This window comes from Archocentrus centrarchus, chromosome 21 (assembly GCF_007364275.1).
Source record: "Archocentrus centrarchus isolate MPI-CPG fArcCen1 chromosome 21, fArcCen1, whole genome shotgun sequence".
Classification (NCBI taxonomy): Eukaryota; Metazoa; Chordata; class Actinopteri; order Cichliformes; family Cichlidae; genus Archocentrus; species Archocentrus centrarchus.
In genome coordinates this window covers 739,110-758,122 of record NC_044366.1, presented here as the reverse complement: position 1 = coordinate 758,122, position 19,013 = coordinate 739,110, and the positions used below count along the sequence as shown (strand labels likewise).

At 44.4% G+C, this 19,013-nt stretch overlaps 1 protein-coding gene across 1 annotated transcript in view; it reads right to left on the bottom strand.

Annotated features, from left to right (window-relative positions):
- Positions 1 to 836: 836 nt before the first annotated feature.
- The window catches only part of LOC115800593 (titin-like), a 107,843-nt gene continuing 89,666 nt past the window's right edge, over positions 837 to 19,013 (bottom strand). The window contains 31 exon segments of the mRNA XM_030758053.1: positions 837 to 972; positions 1,089 to 1,275; positions 1,371 to 1,667; positions 2,007 to 2,294; positions 2,873 to 2,994; positions 3,133 to 3,310; positions 3,413 to 3,560; positions 3,945 to 4,096; positions 4,198 to 4,485; positions 4,598 to 4,712; positions 4,811 to 4,998; positions 5,082 to 5,384; positions 5,480 to 5,779; positions 5,893 to 6,162; positions 6,457 to 6,723; positions 6,808 to 6,932; positions 8,003 to 8,411; positions 9,045 to 9,323; positions 9,410 to 9,676; positions 10,416 to 10,685; positions 11,081 to 11,249; positions 11,377 to 11,474; positions 11,601 to 11,867; positions 11,991 to 12,114; positions 15,624 to 15,766; positions 16,305 to 16,431; positions 16,524 to 16,663; positions 17,052 to 17,318; positions 17,495 to 17,761; positions 18,120 to 18,386; positions 18,824 to 18,950. Coding sequence (XP_030613913.1) covers positions 837 to 972; positions 1,089 to 1,275; positions 1,371 to 1,667; positions 2,007 to 2,294; positions 2,873 to 2,994; positions 3,133 to 3,310; positions 3,413 to 3,560; positions 3,945 to 4,096; positions 4,198 to 4,485; positions 4,598 to 4,712; positions 4,811 to 4,998; positions 5,082 to 5,384; positions 5,480 to 5,779; positions 5,893 to 6,162; positions 6,457 to 6,723; positions 6,808 to 6,932; positions 8,003 to 8,411; positions 9,045 to 9,323; positions 9,410 to 9,676; positions 10,416 to 10,685; positions 11,081 to 11,249; positions 11,377 to 11,474; positions 11,601 to 11,867; positions 11,991 to 12,114; positions 15,624 to 15,766; positions 16,305 to 16,431; positions 16,524 to 16,663; positions 17,052 to 17,318; positions 17,495 to 17,761; positions 18,120 to 18,386; positions 18,824 to 18,950 — 6,585 coding nt within the window.

Below are 19,013 nucleotides of genomic sequence, written 5' to 3'. Positions count from 1 at the left end.
GCATCCTCCAGCTCGCAAAATTCACCCATCCCAACAGCATTCTCTGCAGCAACACGGAATACATACAGCGATCCTTCGTTGAGAGGGGTCACCGTATACTTCAGATCCTTGACAGTGGTGTCGACAGTCTGCCAAGCCTTCCGCCTCACGTCCCTCTTTTCCACCACATAGTTAGTGATGGGTGAGCCTCCGTCGCTGCTGGGAGCCTGCCACTTCAGGTCAGCATTGATCTTGGTGATGTTTGCCACCTCCAGCCATTGAGGAGCTGATGGAGGATCTATTTAAGTGAAAAGAAAGACTTTAAAACTTCAAATTCACGGGCATATAGTTTTCCTAATGAAAACAACTCCCCATAGATTATATTTTATAGACTATAACTCTTTCAGAAACACAGTTTCTGCTGCCCACTCCCCACCATGTTGGTATTCAACTTACAAAGTCTCTCCTTGCAGACCACGGGATCACTGGGATCACTGGGTTCACTCTCACCAGCCTTATTCACGGCCTTGACCCTGAACGAGTACTCCTGCTTCTCAATTAGACCCTTCAGCTGATGCTCAGTCTGAGGAACATCCTCTGCAATCCTGATCCAGTCCTCACTTCCAGCCTTCTGGAACTCAATGATGTAGCCTTCAATCTTAGCCCCACCATCGTGCTCTGGCCGAGTCCATCCCAACAGGGCTGAGGTCTTGGCAATTTCCCTGATGATGGGTTTACCAGGAGCCCATGGAGGATCTGAAGAAGAGTTATCCCGATACTTTTATTCAATGGCCTCTTGGTTTCATAGTTTACAGTTGATTAAATCATAATCTTGATACAACAACATTAGACTCAGTCTAAGTAGACTGTGACATACCAATAGGATCTTTGATGAGGACTGGATCAGTCTCTGTACTTGGTTTTCCAGGTCCAGCTAGATTCTCAGCCAGAACCCGGAAGCGATACTTCTTCTTAGCTGTGAGTCCCTTTACCCTGCAGCCCAAAATACAAAATCAGAAGAATACTTGACAAATAAAAACGTGTCACCCTGTTAGCTGATGAATTTTCACCTTCACTCCTGTCATCTATACCTTCAGGTACTTATTTACCTGAATGTTGTCTCTGTGATGGGCAGTTTGTTGCATCTAATCCACTTGTCACTCTCTGGATCAAGCTTCTCAATCCAGTATCCAGTGATGGGGCTGCCGCCGTCCTCGTCGGGCTCAAACCAGGTCAGAGTGACAGCATCCTTGGCAACTTCAGAGGGAGTGACTCTGGTTGGAGGACCAGGAGGATCTGAAATAGATGAAAAAGAACATGATTTATCTACAGTTCCCCTGCATAGATGAAAATAAATGATTGGCATAAAAGAAATGAATGAAACAACTTACCAAAGGAATACTTTGCAGTGATTGGTGTATGCTCTGCAGGTTCACCAATGCCATACTGGTTCTCTGCACTGACCCTAAAAATGTAGTCTTTCAAAGCTGTGAGCTTGCTGGCCTTAAAGGTGGTGTGCTTCACTGTGGCCGACAGCTTGACCCACTCCTCCTTGTCGCACTGACGACTTTCCACAATGTAGTTGGTGATGGGAGAGCCGCCATCGTCCCTGGGAGGGTTCCAGGCCAGGAGACAGGATTCATTGGTGATCTCAGAGATATCAAAGGCAGCTGGAGGGCCTGGTTTATCTAAAGAGGATAGGCCAAACATGAAATCGAAGTAAGGAAGGGTAGTGGTAATGTAATACATCTGCAAGTGCCACAGCTGCTTATCATCCCCACTGATAGAAGACAAGACCGTAAAATGAGTTGTTTGGTATGTTATGCTGAGGTTATTTTTCCAAGAATTGGAGAAGTATGTTGTTATGTCTCATTTAGCTCTTTGAGAAGGAGATGTTTGTCCTATTTTCTGACTAACCTAAAAGTAATGCAAAAAACAGAAGTTTATTGTCATGTTTTTATAGGCATCACAGCCAGTATTTGTCTTTGTCTTAAGCTGCATAATAACTGAGAATTCAGCTTCTGTACCGAGGATGTTGACATCGATCGTTGCGGTGGCACGTCCACAAGCATTGACTGCCTCGATGATGTAGGTGGCCGTGTCGCCTCTGGTGGTGTTGTCGATGGAAACCTTTGAGTGTCCTGGCTGGGTGTCGATGGCAATGCGGTTATCAGCCCGCAGGACCACGTCTGCTTTGGTCCACTTCACCCGGGGATCGGGCTTCCCTTTGACATCTGCAGGAAGCTCAATCTTGGTACCAGCTCTGGCCGTCAAACCAGCCAGCAACTTTACATCGAGCTGGATCTCAGGAGGTTCTGTTGGATTTTTAAACAAAGTTTAAGACACTCATCCAGTACTCCCAAACGCATTACTCTTTTTCATTTAAATGTATTCTTATTTTATTACATATATTGTGATTTCAGATTAGACTTTACCTTATGATATTAGTCATATTGTATTTTGTTTGACTGAACTACATATAAATGTACTTATTTAAGCTACTTAACCATATATTTGTTCTGTTGCAACAAATGAATTTCCCAACGTTGGCATAAATAACGTAAATCTTATCTTATTACAACTATCCTTAATCCCATGACTGCAATATCCTTAAATTAAATCCAATCAATTGTATCCCTTCATTTGTACACTTGTGTGTCCAAACTTTTGACTGGCTCTGAATATGTCATAAAATGTTTTACTCCTGTATCACTGAGATACTGTATATTTCTGAGTCTGCAGAATCAGCTGCAAATATAAAATGTTTGCAGACTTCATGAGTTGTAGCAGCACTACTTGTACACCTGTGTGATGCTTTTCTTCTTTCTTTGTCCCTTTAATCAAGCTCCTGTCCTGCAGCATCATGTCCGGAGAAGAGCACAAACCAGCCTACCTCTAGCATCCACGGCTTGGATCTCATCGGTGGCCCTGCAAGGTCGGCTGGCTCCCAACTTATTAAAAGCTCTGACTCTGTAGGCGTACCACTGGCCCTCAATCAGACCGGTCACCTGGAACCTGCGAGTTCAAATCATATAATATATCCAGCTGTACCAAATAAAGTACAAATCAGGTAAGGGCACCAACAAAACTTAACCAGCTGTTACAAATTCTTGTCATAAACACAACTTTCATTGACAAGCTTCTAAGTCTTACTTGAGTTCAGGGATGGGATCACCGCAGGGTTCCCACTTGTCTGTACCACGCTGGCACTTGTCTACCACGTAACCTTTAATATGGGCACCACCGTCATACTTCGGAGGCTCCCAGGACAGGAAGATGGTCTTGCCACTCTTATCGCGCCACTTAAGGTTCTCAGGTGGATCAGGTACAGCTGCACAAGAAAATATATGAATATCAAAATGAGGAGATTCTGAATATCTGGCAGTATTTCCACTCAAAGGTATTCCATTTTCCACAGTTTAAAAACACTCACTGGCGGGAGAGGAGACATTGACGGGTTCGTCGATGTACGCTGGCTCTCCAGGTCCACACTTGTTGCATGCAGAAACACTGAACAGATACTCCTTTCCTTCAATCACATCCGTTACTGTGTGTTCCAAATCAAGGATGCCAGCAGCCACCTGGAAAAAATGTCACTGTCAGTGATGAGCAAATAAACTCAGACTTTGGTAGACTTATTGATCTGGTTCATCTTATTTTCAGTACAGGTCCCGTGAACATTATTTCACACTGTGGAATTGAGAATTTCTATCCCAACAAGCCCTGAATTAAAATAACACTGCTGCTGCTAAGCACCAGTTATCAAACACTTGATTGCAGTTCTTGCTGCCAAAGATGCAACAGCCAGTTATTGGGTTTAGGAGGTCCTTTCTTTTTCACACAGGGCAGGTAGCTTTGATGGCTTTTTTCCCTTTATAAATGAAATCCTCATTTAAAAACTGCCTTCTGTATTTACTCAGGTTATCTTTGTCTGATATTAAAATTTAAAAAGTGTGACAAAGTACCTTGGCCCATGTTTTGCGAGAAACTTCTCTCTTCTCAACCTGATAGTGGGTCACTGGACTTCCTCCATCGTGTTCGGGAGCCTCCCACATCAGGTGGACATGGTGACGGGTCACCTCAGCCACCTTGAAGTCCTTGGGAGCACTGGGGCACGCTAAGAAAATAAAAACATTAAAAAACATATTGTTTAGACGCCATCAATGTTAAGCTTGGTCATGTGGTCATACAGGCCGGTCGCTGAGAAACTGTCCTCACCGATCACATTGACTTCAATGTCTCCAGAGACAGAAGAGACGTCGTTCTCCAGTTGCAGGGTGTAGATGCCTTTGTCTGGACGAACACTTGGCGATATTGTCAGCTCTGTGTACGTAGGCTTTGTCACCATGGAGATGCGCTCATCTGAGGGGGTCAGCTCCTTCTCACCAAAGGTCCACTTGGCCACAGGGGTCGGGTATCCGGTAATGGGAACTCTAATGGTGAGAGGTTGAGGAACAATCACTTCCAGGCCTTTCCTGAAGCCACTCAGGTCAAAGGTGGGACCAACTGCAAAGAGAGAAATTTTTTTGATATTAGCATCATGTAGCGAGAATTTGGTTGTGAAAATACACTGCCATCTAGTGAACTAGTTTGATGAGTCTATGCATCTTCTGTGTACCGTGAGGATCATCAGCCAGCAGTGGTCCAAGCTGCTCAGTTGGATCGGAGACGCCGGCGGCATTCTCAGCACAAACTCTGTAAAGGTACTTCTGACCAGGTTTCAGTCCAGATACCTGAAGACAACCACAAAACAATCCAGACCAGGAAGGAAAATGTGACCGCTGTGAAGTTAAACCAGAATAAGTGTACACTCTTCAGGTAAGCTCCTTACCCGGTAGGACAGGTCAGGACACAGTCTGGCATTGCAGCGGAGCCACTTGTCAGAGCCTTCCTCACATTTCTCAATGATGTATCCTGTAATCATGCTGCCTCCGTTGTTAATGGGTGTTTCCCAGGTCAATGTGACTGCAGTCTTGATTTGGTCACTAAAGTTCAGGTTCAGTGGTGGGCTCGGCCTCTCTGCAGGCACAAGACATGAACAAAATCAGAGTGATTGATATTTCTAAACAGGATGTAGATACAAATATTCAAAGTGAACTCACCGATGGGATCCATGATCTTGACGGGGTTGGTGGCAGCACTGGGCCTGCCGATGCCAGCTTTGTTCTCTGCTCGGACTCTGAAGATGTACTCCTTGTTCTCCACCACGTCGTTCAACATAGCTGAGCGATCACTGGCACCGCAGACTAAGGCCGCCTCCCACTTCACGGATGTTCTGTCACGGAGCTCAATCACATAGGCAGTGATCTCAGAGCCACCGTCAAACTTGGGAGGCTCCCAAGTGATTGTGGCACCAAACTTGTTCACTGACTCCACCACAACATTTTCAGGGGCATCTGGAACATCTGATGGTAGGAAACAAACATGGGAAGGATATGATTAGTACTAGAGTGTGGAGATGGTATGTGTATGTGAGTGGCAATCTTGGAGTGATGCTTACCAAACTTGTTCTTGGCCTGAACGGCATCCTCAGTTGTAACAGTGGGTCCACTGCCAACTCTGTTTCGAGCACAGACTCTGAACAGGTAAAAGGAATCCTTCTGGAGGCCACTGACACAGTACTCTGGAGTGTCAGCACGATCTGTAGCCAGAGTCCAGGTCTTGCGCTTTACATCTCGTCTTTCTACAACATAGGCGATAATCTTGCTGCCACCGTCACTCTCGGGTTCGTCCCAGGCCAAACTGACCTCACCATCAACAGTGTCAACCACTCTCAGGTTCTTGATGGGTCCGGGTACATCTGAAGAACCACCAGCATGACACTTAGAAACTCTAGTGATGTCCACAGACACAGCTTAGACAGAACTGAGCAGTTACCTGATCACCTGACACTAATTTAACCTCCAGACTCACCAATCACATCCAGGTTGATAAAGGCTTCTCCCTCGCCATGCTTGTTCTTGATTACAACCTTGTATCGGCCTTGGTCCTCTTTGGTGGGGCTCTTCAGGCGGTACTCAGTCCTGTCCATAGAGGTGTCAATATTCTGGACAGGAAGGCTGGTGCCCTCAAAGAACCACTCAGCATCAGCACGAGGGTACGCGTCATAAGGCACGGTCATGATGAAGGGTTTACCGGCATCTGTCACCAGGTTCTGATCAGTGGTTTTAATCTTTGGAACAGCTGCAGGAGAAGAGTTCAGACGGAGGAGTTTTTACTTAGTGTTTCATTTGGCCCACCTTAACACAGAACAGTCTAAACTGGTGACTATTATCTAAAAATTAAATTGCATGTTACAATTTGGATCTATAACTGTATTTCCAAAATGATTTGGATGCTTTATAACGAGGAAATAAGAAGACTCTGTCTGATAAAGCTTTATGAAAAGTTGTCAATTAAATTAGTGATTTCTTTCAATTTCTCAAAATGCCTTTCAGTTCCTGGTCCCATCTAAAGTTGATCGCTGAGTTGACTCACCTGCCAGCTCCAGCTTGGCTCGGGCATCCTTGTCTTTTGCCACGATCCTGTACTCTCCCTGATCTCTGGGTCTGATCTCACAGACCTGCAGCCTGTGGACTTTACCCTCACTGATCATCTGGTATTTGTCACCCTGGACAATGATCATGTTGTTCCTCATCCACTTCACCTCCACCCGGTCTTTGTTGAGCTCCACCTCAAACACAATATCTGAGCCTGGAGGTTCAAACATATCCTGAGGCGGTCTGATGATTTCTACTGGGGTCTCTGCAGAACACAAAAACACATCTCACATGAAGCTTCATCAAATGAATCTCTGCTTTTTAAGACCCCGAGAAACAAACAATTCACCTTCAACGAAAAGCCTCGCTCTCGTCCTCCTCTCATCCACACCACAGGCGTATTCGCATTCATCATCAGGCCTGCACACCTTAATGATCAATGTGCACCGCTTCCCTTCTTTTTCCATGTGATATCTGCAAAAACACAACGAACAGGAACATCATCACTGAATATGAGGTGGTACTTCTTACAGTCAGGTCCATAAGACTTAGATATTGATTTTTTTTTTTTAAATTTTGCCTCTGTATACCACCACACTTTAAAACAACTTCACAAATACTTATTTGGGGTGTTTGCGCCTGCGAATCACTTCCTGTTCCTGTTCCAGAGCACAGTGGTGTTTTTGTGTAGCTCATTTATCTGGATAATGACTGTCTCTCCTGCACTTTCCTGTGTCACATGTTTAGTTACTCCTCGGCCTCCTTTAGCAGTAACGGTACTTGTAATAAATGTAGTCTGTTTGTAGCTCTGGAGGCCAGGCTTTCTGAACTGGAGACTCGGCTCCTCACCCTGGAAAATCCTACATCTAGCCAGGCCCCTGTAGCGGGTGCGGACCATGGTAGCTTAGCCGCCGTTAGCTCCCCCCCAGCAGATCCCGAGCAGCAGGGAAAACAGGCCGGCTGGGTGACGGTGAGGAGGAAGCGTAGTCCTAAGCAGAAGCCCCGGGTACACCACCAACCTGTTCACGTCTCTAACCGTTTTTCTCCACTCGGCGACACACCCGCCGAGGAACAAACTCTGGTTATTGGCGACTCTGAGAAACGTGAAGCTAGAGACACCAGCGACCATAGTCAAATGTTTTCCAGGGGCCAGAGCAGGCGACATTCATGGAGATTTGAAACTGCTGGCTAAGGCTAAAAGTAGGGCTGCTCGATTATGGGAAAAAAATATAATCACGATTATTTTGGTCAATATTGAAATCACGATTATTTAACAGGATCACTGACTTTGTAAACAAACTACATTTATTGCACTTAAACAACAGTGAACATCTTTAAATCTAATGCACTTCTACAATCGGACCAGGAGTGACATGTTTAGCTGCCTGCGGGATTTAGGAAGGAAGTGGAGTAAAAACAGCAGAATAAACAAAAACAGCTGCTTTGTGTGTAGGATTATTATTCTGAGTGATGTATTTCTGGGTTTCAGATTTTAGCATTTAAATTGTGTTCCTTTGGATCAAGCAGACACAGATCTGTCATACCTGGGGCCCTCTCTAATCTCTCGTCCTTCCCTGTACCACTTGACGGCAGCCTTCTCCTTGGTCAGTTTGCAGGTGAACTCTGCGTCCTCGAACTCGGTAATAGTCTGGTCTTTGAGCTGTGCTGAGAAGTCCGTCGGTGCCTCACTGATGATCAGCTCAGCTGCACATTTGTCATCTCCGACCAAAGCAGTGTACTCGCCCTCGTCTTCCATGATGCAGTCCTTGATGGTCAGGCTGTGCTTCAGGCCATCGGCCCTGTAGACAATGCGTTTGCTGAGCGTCACCTCCTGGCCGGCCCTCATCCACCTCACCGTCGCCCCGGGCCTGTTCACCTTACAGACAAAGCTGATGGTCTTCTTCTCCTGAGTCTCAATATCCTCGATAGGCTCTGAGAACCTCAGTTTTTCCTCTGTGGAGAACCAGATCATTTTAGAGTGAACATAAAGAAACAAAGGGGAGCTGCAGCAGTTACTGAGCAGGAAATAGCTGCTTTAGATGGAAGCCACACTTTATTAAAACAGAACTCTTCAGATACAGTAAGAGCCAATCATTGGACTTCCTCTGTTTTCCTGTCTGCCTTTCAAAGTTGAGTCTAATTGAGATTTCTGGTTTTGAATATTGACCTGCCAAATAAAAAATGCTAAATTTAAAAAATACAGAGGAGGCAAAAATTGTCTAGACTCCTAAATATTTTTACTGGTTCCTGGTACAGTTACATTTGTTTCAACATTACTGACCCATGTAGAGGCTGTGTGTGCATTCAGAAAACAACGAGAAAATCCCTGAAACTGATTTCTATTATGAAGCAAATGACAGCATCTCCACAACACCAGTAAGCGATGCTAATATTCACCTGTTAGTTGGTTTGAAACTTTATCTCGATTTGGATTTTTAATAGTTCTAGTCAGACTATTTTTTCTTATAACTTCATTTGGTTGCTGAGTTTAGGGAACATGAAAATTTTGGTTTGTGCAGCAGAAACTGTGATTCATTTTCTTAAAAGTTTCTGACTGTTTGGGGAAAGTTCCTCCTCATTACTTACCTGAGACTTTGGCGCTGGCAGAGCATTTGGCCTGCTCTCCTCTGTGATTGGTCAGGCTGATGGTGTAGACGGCCTCGTCAGCCTTCTGGGCGTCTTTGATCCTCAGAGAGAAGACGTTGTCCCTTTGAACCATCATGTACTTGCTGCTCTCAAAGATGGTCTCCTCGTTCTTCAGCCACTTGGCCTTTGCTCCCTCCGTGTTTGTCTCACAGTTGAACACGATCTCCCGTCCCTCCTTCACCTCCGTGTCTTTGATCGGAGTGATGATCCTCAATTTTTCTGGAATAAAACACAAACTTAATAAAACCAAACCTGTGTTCTGAAATCACCATAATAAGGTGTGAAAAAGAAAATAAGTGTATTACCGATCACAAGCAGATCTGCTGAGGCTTTAACGGTGCCAATATGGGCCGTGTAGCCTCCCTCGTCCTTCAGCTCACAGTTTTTCACAACCAGAGACCTTCTCTTTCCTTCACTTATGATGTTATACTTGTCTCCAGTTTCTATTGCCTTGTCACCTCTAAACCATTTCACTTCGTAGGTGTCTTTGGAGACAGAGCAGGAGAACTCGGCCTTCTCGCCTTCCACCGCTTCCTGGTTCTGAGGACGGGTGATGAACTCAGCTGCCAGTTCTGCCAGGGAGGAGAAAAAGGTAAAGGATGGGGAGGAGTTAAAGTATAGTGGATTCATGGATTTCTGCAAGTTCTTTGGTTTTTGTCCTAAGATAGCTTTAGAAATCTTAGAGATAAAGACACAGACAAGATGGTCACTTCATCATCACTAGTTTCTGCTCAACAAATCAAGTTGCTTATCTCAACTCTGCCCAGAAATCCAGAATAACATTTAAAGTGCACTTAGCCCCCAAAATGCTACAAAATCAAACCCATCCATCCATCCATCCATTCGCTTCCGCTCATCCTGTTCAGGGTCGCGGGGGGGGCTGGAGCCTATCCCAGCTGTCATAGGGTGAGAGGCGGGGTACACCCTGAACAGGTCGCCAGCCTGTTGCAGGGCCAACACAGAGACAAACAACCTTTCACACACACATTCACGCTGTCATTCACACCTATGGGCAATTTAGATTAGCCAATTAACCTAACCCCAGTAAGTGCATGTCTTTGGAATGTGGGAGGAAACCGGAGTACCCGGAGGAAACCCACGCAAGCACGGGGAGAACATGCAAACTCCACACAGAGAGGGAGAGGCCTGGGCCAAGGTGGACTCGAACCCAGGCCTTCCAGATGGTATTCTAACTGTGAGGCAGCAGTGCTAACCACTGTGCCACCGTGCTGCCCACAAAATCAAACCATTTTTTTCAAAAATGAAATAATGATCAAAATAGTTCATATTTTCTTGGGTTTATTTTTTTACCATTGAGTTTGAGCATAGCGGATGTCCTGACGGTGGGACTCAGCCTGCAGTTGTAGTCTCCAGCATCCTCCATCTTCAGGTCCCGGATGATTAGGATCCTCTTGCGTCCCTCCATGAGATGTTCATAGCGGCCTCCCTCTGGGAGCTCCTCATCTCCACGATACCAGGTAACCTCAGCGCCGGCCTTGGACACTTCACAGATCATCTTCACGCTGTCCGTCTCCGTTCCCTCCACGTTGGACAGGTTTTTTGTAAACCTGGCTGCCTCCTCTGAGGGACACATGAGGCACCAGGAGTTATACTTACAGGAAAATATCCATTTATTATTAGAGAGTTACCGCTTTTGACTGAGTTAATCCTAAACACAAAAAGATTATCTTTATAGTTTTAAAGGGAATATTTTGTGTTTTAATCATCAAGAGAAATGCCCTGCAGTGGTCAGAAACTAGAGTGCATAAGTGCCAATCCATTTATAAGTCTGATATAAAATTGCTTTGACATTACATCTTATTTTCCAGCATATTAACTGTACAGACCAAATATCTGTGGGTGATATTTTAGTGCATCTGTAATAAAAACTTCACTGAGTGAAGTCACAGTTTCTCTTCTTTTAAAAAAAGTGAAACTATAGAAACGTCAGTTATTCAGTGAGTGATGTTCCTCACCGATGACGGTGAGCATGCCGGAGGTCTTCGAGGTTCTCGCGTCACACTCGTATTCAGCCTCATCATCAAACACCGACTTGTGGATGATAAGGATTCTCTGGACTCCCTTAGTGATGATCTCGTATTTCTTTCCTTTCCTGATCTCGCCGCCGTCCTTGAACCAGCGAACCTTGAAAAAAATTGCAAAATGAGGTTCAGTCCAGAGCGTGAGAGCGGCTGACTGTCAGTTTGACCAACAGAAGAGGAGTGAGTGATCTTTTCTGGTCTGTTTTCAGATGATGTTCTGCTGGCCTCACCTTGGCAGACTCGCGGGACACTTCACATTCAAACTTGGCAGATTCTTTCTCTCGGACCTCCACGTCCTGCAGAGGCTTTGTAAACTCAACATACGGAGCTGTGAACAGAAACCATGAAACTTTAATCGACGTGTAGTACTAATGATTCAGATTCATATTTTTAAATGGAGCTGTGATAACAGATTTAACTGAAGAGACTCAAACAGCCCGATTAACGCCCTTACGTGTGACTTCCAGGAAACAAGAAGTCTTGAAATCTTTGGCGTCACACGTGTACATCTTGGCATCGTCAGGAGAGCAGTCGTGAATGATGAGAGCTCTCTTGCGTCCATCCACAGTGGTGTCGTATTTCTTGGTCTTTCTGATCTCCTGTCCCTCCCTGAACCATCGTACCTCAGCATTATCTCTGGAAACTTCACACTCAAGCGTGGCTGTGGCCTCCTCCTCCACCATTTGATCCTCCAGAGGCTTTGTGAACTCAACTGGTGGCTCTAAACATACACGGGAACACAGACACCGTCAACAGGTAATAACCAGAACTTCCTGTTTGTCCTTGATGGTCAATCCTCTGAATCCGGTTTGTGTGTGTGTGTGTGTGTGTGTGCGTGTCATACCTCTGACAATCAGCTGAGCCTGAGTCTGGAAGTCTTTGGCAGCGAGTTTAACCACGCCAGCCTCTGACAGGTTCACGTCTCGGACAGTCAGCGCGTGAACCCGACCCGCCACGCGAGTCTTCACCTGTGGGGACCAAAAGGAACCTTAAAACTCTGATTTCATGTGAACGTTTCCCTCATGATTGATCATTTATCTCTGTAATATGGACCTTTACATCTACACACCACTGACAGCACTGAACGTGTCAACATCCATAATAATAATAATTGTAAACCATGTTACCTGTTCTGGTTCTCATAAAGATCATGTCAGATCTTTAACACGCAGTGTCTGTGTGATAAATGACTGTCAAACTGATCCAGAATGGCCAAAATGTACCTTTAAGTATTTCATTAAAAACATTTTCATTTGTATTGTCCACAAAGTTCACACAGACTTTTCCTGATGCAACCTGAAAGGGAACCGTGTTTCCTGTGGGGATCAAACCGGGGATTTTCCACTTGATAGGCGTGTACATGAACCACTAACAGAATATACAGTTTAAATTAGGACTGCATAAATCGATTATTTTAGTAATCGAGTATTCTATCGATTATTCCATCGATTAATCGGAAAAGAAATACATTTTTTATTAACAGTTTATCTGCATATATTAACTTCCGTACTGCAGTTTGTCGCCATGTGAACAAACAGCGGTGGATGGAGCAGCTACAAAGTTCTCTTTTCTTCACCTTAACACTTGCTGATCAGGTGCTTGATGAAGGACCTCCAGCTGTTTCCCAGTAAAGATTTTAATGGTTACTAAAAGAAAAAGCTGCTGTTTTGGACGCTGGAAAAACGTTTCCTTTTGCACTACTTGAGCTCACCGTCTCTGTAACAGCTTCGCTTCTTTGCGCTTGCGCAGTTCAAACCGCTGCCTGCTATGAGTGTTCTGAAAAACTAGTGGCTGCGGGAGCCATGGCGCATGTGTGAGTAATGGTGTAATGCTTTGTATTCACAAGCATTCTCGAAAATACGTTTCTACTGCAGGTCTATATTTAGTCACTAATAAGGGATTAAAGTATAAAAAATACTTTGAAGGAGCCCCTCGGTCCTGGGGGGCGGGCCTTCCAGTACCGAACCATCGCTAGTGCTAATGGCTCGCGCTCGCTAGCAAACCAGTTCTGGTAGCTACAGCTGAAGTAAAGACAAAAGTAGCAGCTGAAATTCTCAGCGAGCACAACACACACAGACACACAGAGAGCAGTGGAGGCGTGGAAATGCATGTCAGCGACAGTTGCCACCCGTCCCGTAAAGTACGGAACACGGCATGTTACGGAGCCGTATTCCACGGAGTCCCGTAACATACGGGCTTCTGTATTTTACGAGACAGGTGGGAACTCTAGATGATCCACTCTGTTAAAGGAAATCCATCGCAGCGACGGAGAGCTTTTTAGAATCTGTGTGTGCGTACGTGATTCACACTCCAGTCCAGTAGATGGCGGTAATGCAGTTCTATGTTGGTTTGCCAGCCCCCAATAAACCCACAAAAAGACGACGGGGCACTAATGCTGCTAATGCTAATGAGGAGTGCTGCTTACACGGAGACAGCTGAGCGCTGCGGAGTTTGAACGAAGCATCGACACAGTAAATTTGTGTTGATAATTTTTTAGAATCGAGTTAATCGATGAATCGTTGCAGCCCTAGTTTAAATATATATTTAATTCTTACAAATCAAGTTAACCTTAATATTTCTCGAACCAATAATTTTATGTGAAATTCCCGACACAAATACATCCCACTGAACTCGGCTCATTTTGGAAAATCTCGAGGAGCAAACTTTTGAATCTGTTCACGTTCGTCCTGTCTCCATAAAAATGAAGTTTTCCAGATGAACGTGTGTGTTCCTGTAGTATTTATGTGTAGTAATTATATGCAGTATTTATGTGTATTATTAATAATTGTGGTGTTTTTTCCCTTTTATAGTCAGTCCACTTATAATGAAACCTTATTAATTCATTGTTCAGGTTCACTTTTACTGTTTAAATTTATTTTTAAAATAAAAAATTGTGAAAAATAAAAGCTCGTGGATGCCCGGGTGGCTTAGTGGCGAAGCCGGTGTTGTGCCAAAAAGTGATCGTCTGCCAGTAAGTGATTTTTGATGTTTCTATGTGCTTTTATGTGTAATGTATTTGCTCATATTGGTGAATAGAGTGTAGTCAATAGGATTTATGAAGGGCTTAGATATAAAATGAAGAAATGACCTGTTATTCAAATATGTTTATGACTCTGCATTATTGCACGTACGTATAATAAATCCAGTCCTCTTTGGTCACTGAAAATATCTTTATAGAGTATAATGTCATATTTGTTCTGATTTCTGCTGCCCTCTTGGCCACATATCTCTTTAAAAATCTGGCCAATCGCAGTTTTTACCCTGATAAATAAAGAATATATAAAAGTCACTGCCAAAAACTGATTGCAGCTTCTACCTTGTGACAGAAATGTTGTTTGTTACTCAAAATGACTTGATATCATTCACGAGAGATATGTTTGACATATTTTTCACAGATTATAGATCAGCAAGTCATTTACAACAGTTTAAATATGGGCAATCATTTTCTGGCAATCACTTTTTGGCAGACGATCACTTTTTGGCACAACACCGGCGACCACATGCATATGCCACGTTGCGGTGTGGGCGGCACCGGTTCGAGTCCTGGCCTGCGTGTCTTCCCTCGTATCTCTCTACTACGAATGCTGCTGTGGCCAAAAATTTAAAAAAGAAAAGCTCTTAAACTACTTTATTCAAACATGTAAACGTGTAATCTGTTTTAGAAAATCACAGAAACAGCTCGAGTTTCATTGAAACAAAGCAATCTGGACCCCCTGAGGACCTTCTGTTTGTATTTGATGGAGCTGAAGTTTGTGTTGTGGAGGTCTTCACTGTTATTCTTCTGCTTATAAGGCTGTGCTGATGCTCCAGGGTTAAAGATAAGAGCGGCTGCTCTCTTATCACGTCTGTTATTTTTAGCTGCAGCACAGACCGACAGTCTCCGAACCCACTGAAAAACATTATAAAAAATAACGTGTGGTTGTCTTCAAAACAAAAGTATCTGACTCGTCTCTTCATAATCCAAACTAGGATTAAACTTTAGGAGATGACGGCTTCCTGATGAGTATTGTTTAAAATCAGAAACAATCAAACTGAACTTTTTGGAGAAGATTTTCTTTAATCACAGCATAAAAAATTAGTTTTTCTAATCAATAAGAAAAGTTACAGTCTAAAAATGTGAATTTTAAATGTTAGTGATATAAAAACAGAAATATAAATATATCTGATAAATAAACATATTCTTGAGTCCTGAATGTTTTCTAAAACAAAGATAATGTATTATTGTTTGAGCTCCTCAGGTTCATATTTGTTTATCTTCAAGCTGTTAATTAGAGTCAGAACCTTAATTAGCTTAATTAAAATAACATAAAATAACAAATTTATTTTCCTTCTTCTTTTGTGGTGAACTTAAAGTCTGAAACACATTTCAGAGCCCGCCGTAATTCTCAGGAGTTTTCTATTAGTTCAAACCTTAAAGTTAACCTGGGAATGTGCCACAGGAATCCAGTGGGTTCAGCCTTTTCTCAGAGACACTCACCCGGTCACTGGCCTCCATCTTCTGCCCTCCCAGGAACCACTCCACAGCGATGCCTTCATATGAGAGCTCGCACTCAAAGGTCGCCGTCTCTCCAGCCGTCACCGTCACGTCCTTCAGAGGATGCATCAGCGTGATGGAGCGAGCTGAGGATGAAGACATGGTTAATTCCTTAACACATGAACCGGAACTGCTGCAAGTCCTGAGGTTTGTTTCATGCTTCAGGTTATGGCTCCTCTAATCAGGGAGCAGCCTCGCTTTAGATGAAGTCTGAAGCGGTGAAAATAGCCACAGGACCTGATTGGCTGAATGCTTCCAGAGACATACGACACCAGTGTGTGTGTGTGTGACAGACAACAGGACGTGTGTGTGTTTTAAAGTGAGCCAAAGAACACAACAGTGTCTCCATGGATTCTGAGACATTTTGTTAGGAGATGATTGAGTTTGATCCATAGAGCAGCAGCAGGACCCTCAGGACACTCCTGCTGAGGGGCTGAGGGGGGTTAGAGTCAGGGAACAAGTCAGGGAAGTTTGATGGGTGTAGCCTGAACAGGATGCTTCAATGATGTGAATGTGACAATCCTCAGTCACATCGACTTGTGGCCAACATTAAAGTTTCTGTGGAACAGACGATGGCGAGCCCAAGGCTAAAGGCTGAAAATAAGTGTCAATACAGCCTCTCACCTTTGACCCTGAGCTGAGCGCTGGATCTGGCGTTGGCTGCCGAGAAGTCGACGGCGCCTGCCATATCCAGACGGACGTTGTAGAGGATCAACATGTGTCTGGTTCCTTCCTCCTTAATCTCAATGTCCTGAAGCAAAAACAAAGACAGGAACGTCAGTTTAACGCATCTTTGTGGCGATAAATATGAAACTGAAGGCCTGCAGGTCACTGCAGACTCACGGGCGACTGATGGAGAGCTTCTCCCTTCAGCTTCCAGTTTCCGTGCACATCCTCCTCAGAGATCTCCGTTTCAAACTTGGCTGTTTCTGTCTCGGTGACCTCCACGCTGTACAGCGGACGAACAACTTTGATATCCCGCTCTGCAGGAGCAAAGACCACGATACAAACCTGCATTACTAACAGCCACACAGCAAAGATCCTGTTACCACAGCAGTTTGAGATCAATAATCTTTACTGGTTTGTTAAAGTCACAACCTAAGTATCAACCTAAGCTTCGTTAAAGAGCAGAGAGGGCAATATAAATTCAATACAGTGAAATTTAACTTCACCGATGATTACAAGGCTGAGGATCCCACCGAGAGCCTGCTTTAGTTACACCTCTCTGCCAACGAACCAAACCGGTGCTTCTCTTGATGGAGGGGGTGATGAATCCTGGCAAACCTCTGAAAGTCTGACAGCCACTAAAGCAGAAACCTCTGCTTTAAACTGTCACTGCTAAAAGCAGCAGCACCCTGGCAGATGTTTTACCTTCGATGTTGAGCGTGGCCGTGGTTTTGTCTGAGCCACAGTCGCAGGTGTACTCTCCGATGTTGGCCTTCTCTGCCTTTCTCACCATCAAGATGCGCTTTTTGCCATCAGTGGTGATGGCAATGTTCTTTGAGGGGATGATCTCCTTTCCATCCTTAAACCATTTCACATCGGCCACAGCCTTGCTCAGCTCACAGACCAGCTTCACCTCATCTTTCTCCACTGCCGTGTAGTTCTGCAACTTGGTGGTGAAATAGGGGTCACCCTCTGTGTGAGGAGAGATACTTTCACTATAAAAATCAAGTGTCAGGTGGTTTGAGCCAAAGCAGTTTATAAAATAAATTTTCAGATTCAGCCTGGCAGCTGTATCTTTCTGACAAATCAGACATAAGAGCAACCAGACATGTGACACGGGAGGCGTGGCTTTCTGAAGTGACACTGACCAATGACGGTGAGCATGGCGGTCAAGGTCTTGTCCATGGCCTCTACTTTGATCATGGACGTGTCATCGATGGTGACTTCCTTGAAGGCCAGCGTGTGGATCTTTCCCTGGTCCGACATGTGAACCACCTTGCTGGGATGCAGACGGGCATCGTTCTTGTACCAGACCACCGAGATTTTGTCATGGGACAGCTCAACGCTGAATTCGGCTGTTTCGCGCTCCTTTACGGTTACATCCTTGATTGGTTTGACAAACTCTAGGCGAATACCTGCCGCAGCAAAACATCAGACAATCATATATTTTATTTGACTTCAACAAACACAGCTTTGGATTTACATAATAAAAGAAAATGAGCGGGAGCACTGGATACCAGCACTGGATACCAGCACTGGATACCAGCACTGGATACCAGCACTGGATACCAGCACTTTGAGAAAATGGGGTTCACAAGGAACCAGAAATTGGATGTTTTGGAGCAAAATAAAAAAATGTCAAACTGGATTTTGGAGCAGACAAATCTGCTCATTTGGCAACTATGTTAATTTAGTCTAAATAAATGTGAGCATATAGGTTTAAAGAATCTCTGTTTTAAGTTGTGCCAAAGTTAAAAAATAAATGGGTTTTACCTTGTATTACGAGTTTGCCCGTCATCCTCTTGTCCTCGGCCTCAAACATGTACTTCGCCTCATCATCGTAGGCGGCCGATCGGATCACCAGAACATACATTTTTCCCTCCTGGATCATCTCGTACTTTTCGTCACTCTGCAGCTCCTGCGAGCCTTTGAGCCAGCGGAAAGTCTTTGGAGTTCTCGACACCTCGACCTCAAATCTCGCCTCATCCTTCTCATACACCTGAACGTCGGTCATGGGTGTGAGGAAGTTCAGCGGGAGTTCTGAAGGAAAGCAGCAAGAAAACGGGGATTTTAACATGATATTGTCAAAGTGACGCTTAAGGATTATTTTGAGGTCCTGATGTCATCCTAAAGGTGAGATGAATGAATGTAGGTACTACAGTTTGCAGACCTGCCAGGATTTTAAACTTTTTCGTGTCTTTCTGCTATGATAATGCAGAAAAACTGTTGTTGTCACTGACAGTTTTGGCCCTGAACTCTCCCGGTCAGGCAGCAGTTTGTTCCATGAAAATTCATCAGAGCATAAATTATTCTGTCCAGTGCAGACTTCCATGGATGGATGGCTGTGCTTCTCCTCTGGATTATTTCCTGACATGCTCTGATTGGTTTTTGTGTGTATATAATATGTGCTGAATCACATTTTAAGCTTCAGTAAGGTTAAAATGATATTAAATGAACAGGTCAGTGTGCTGGTTCACCTTTGACCTTGAGGTTGGCGGAGCACTTGGCATTAGCAGCAGAGTATGCCACCTCGCCAGTCATGGACACTTTGCAGTTGTACAGGATCAGTGTGTGCTTGCCTCCTTCCTCGATGATGTCGACGTCCTGTTAAATAAAGATGTAAACAGTCACTGATGAAGTGGCTTCAGATCATTAAGCGTGCAGCAC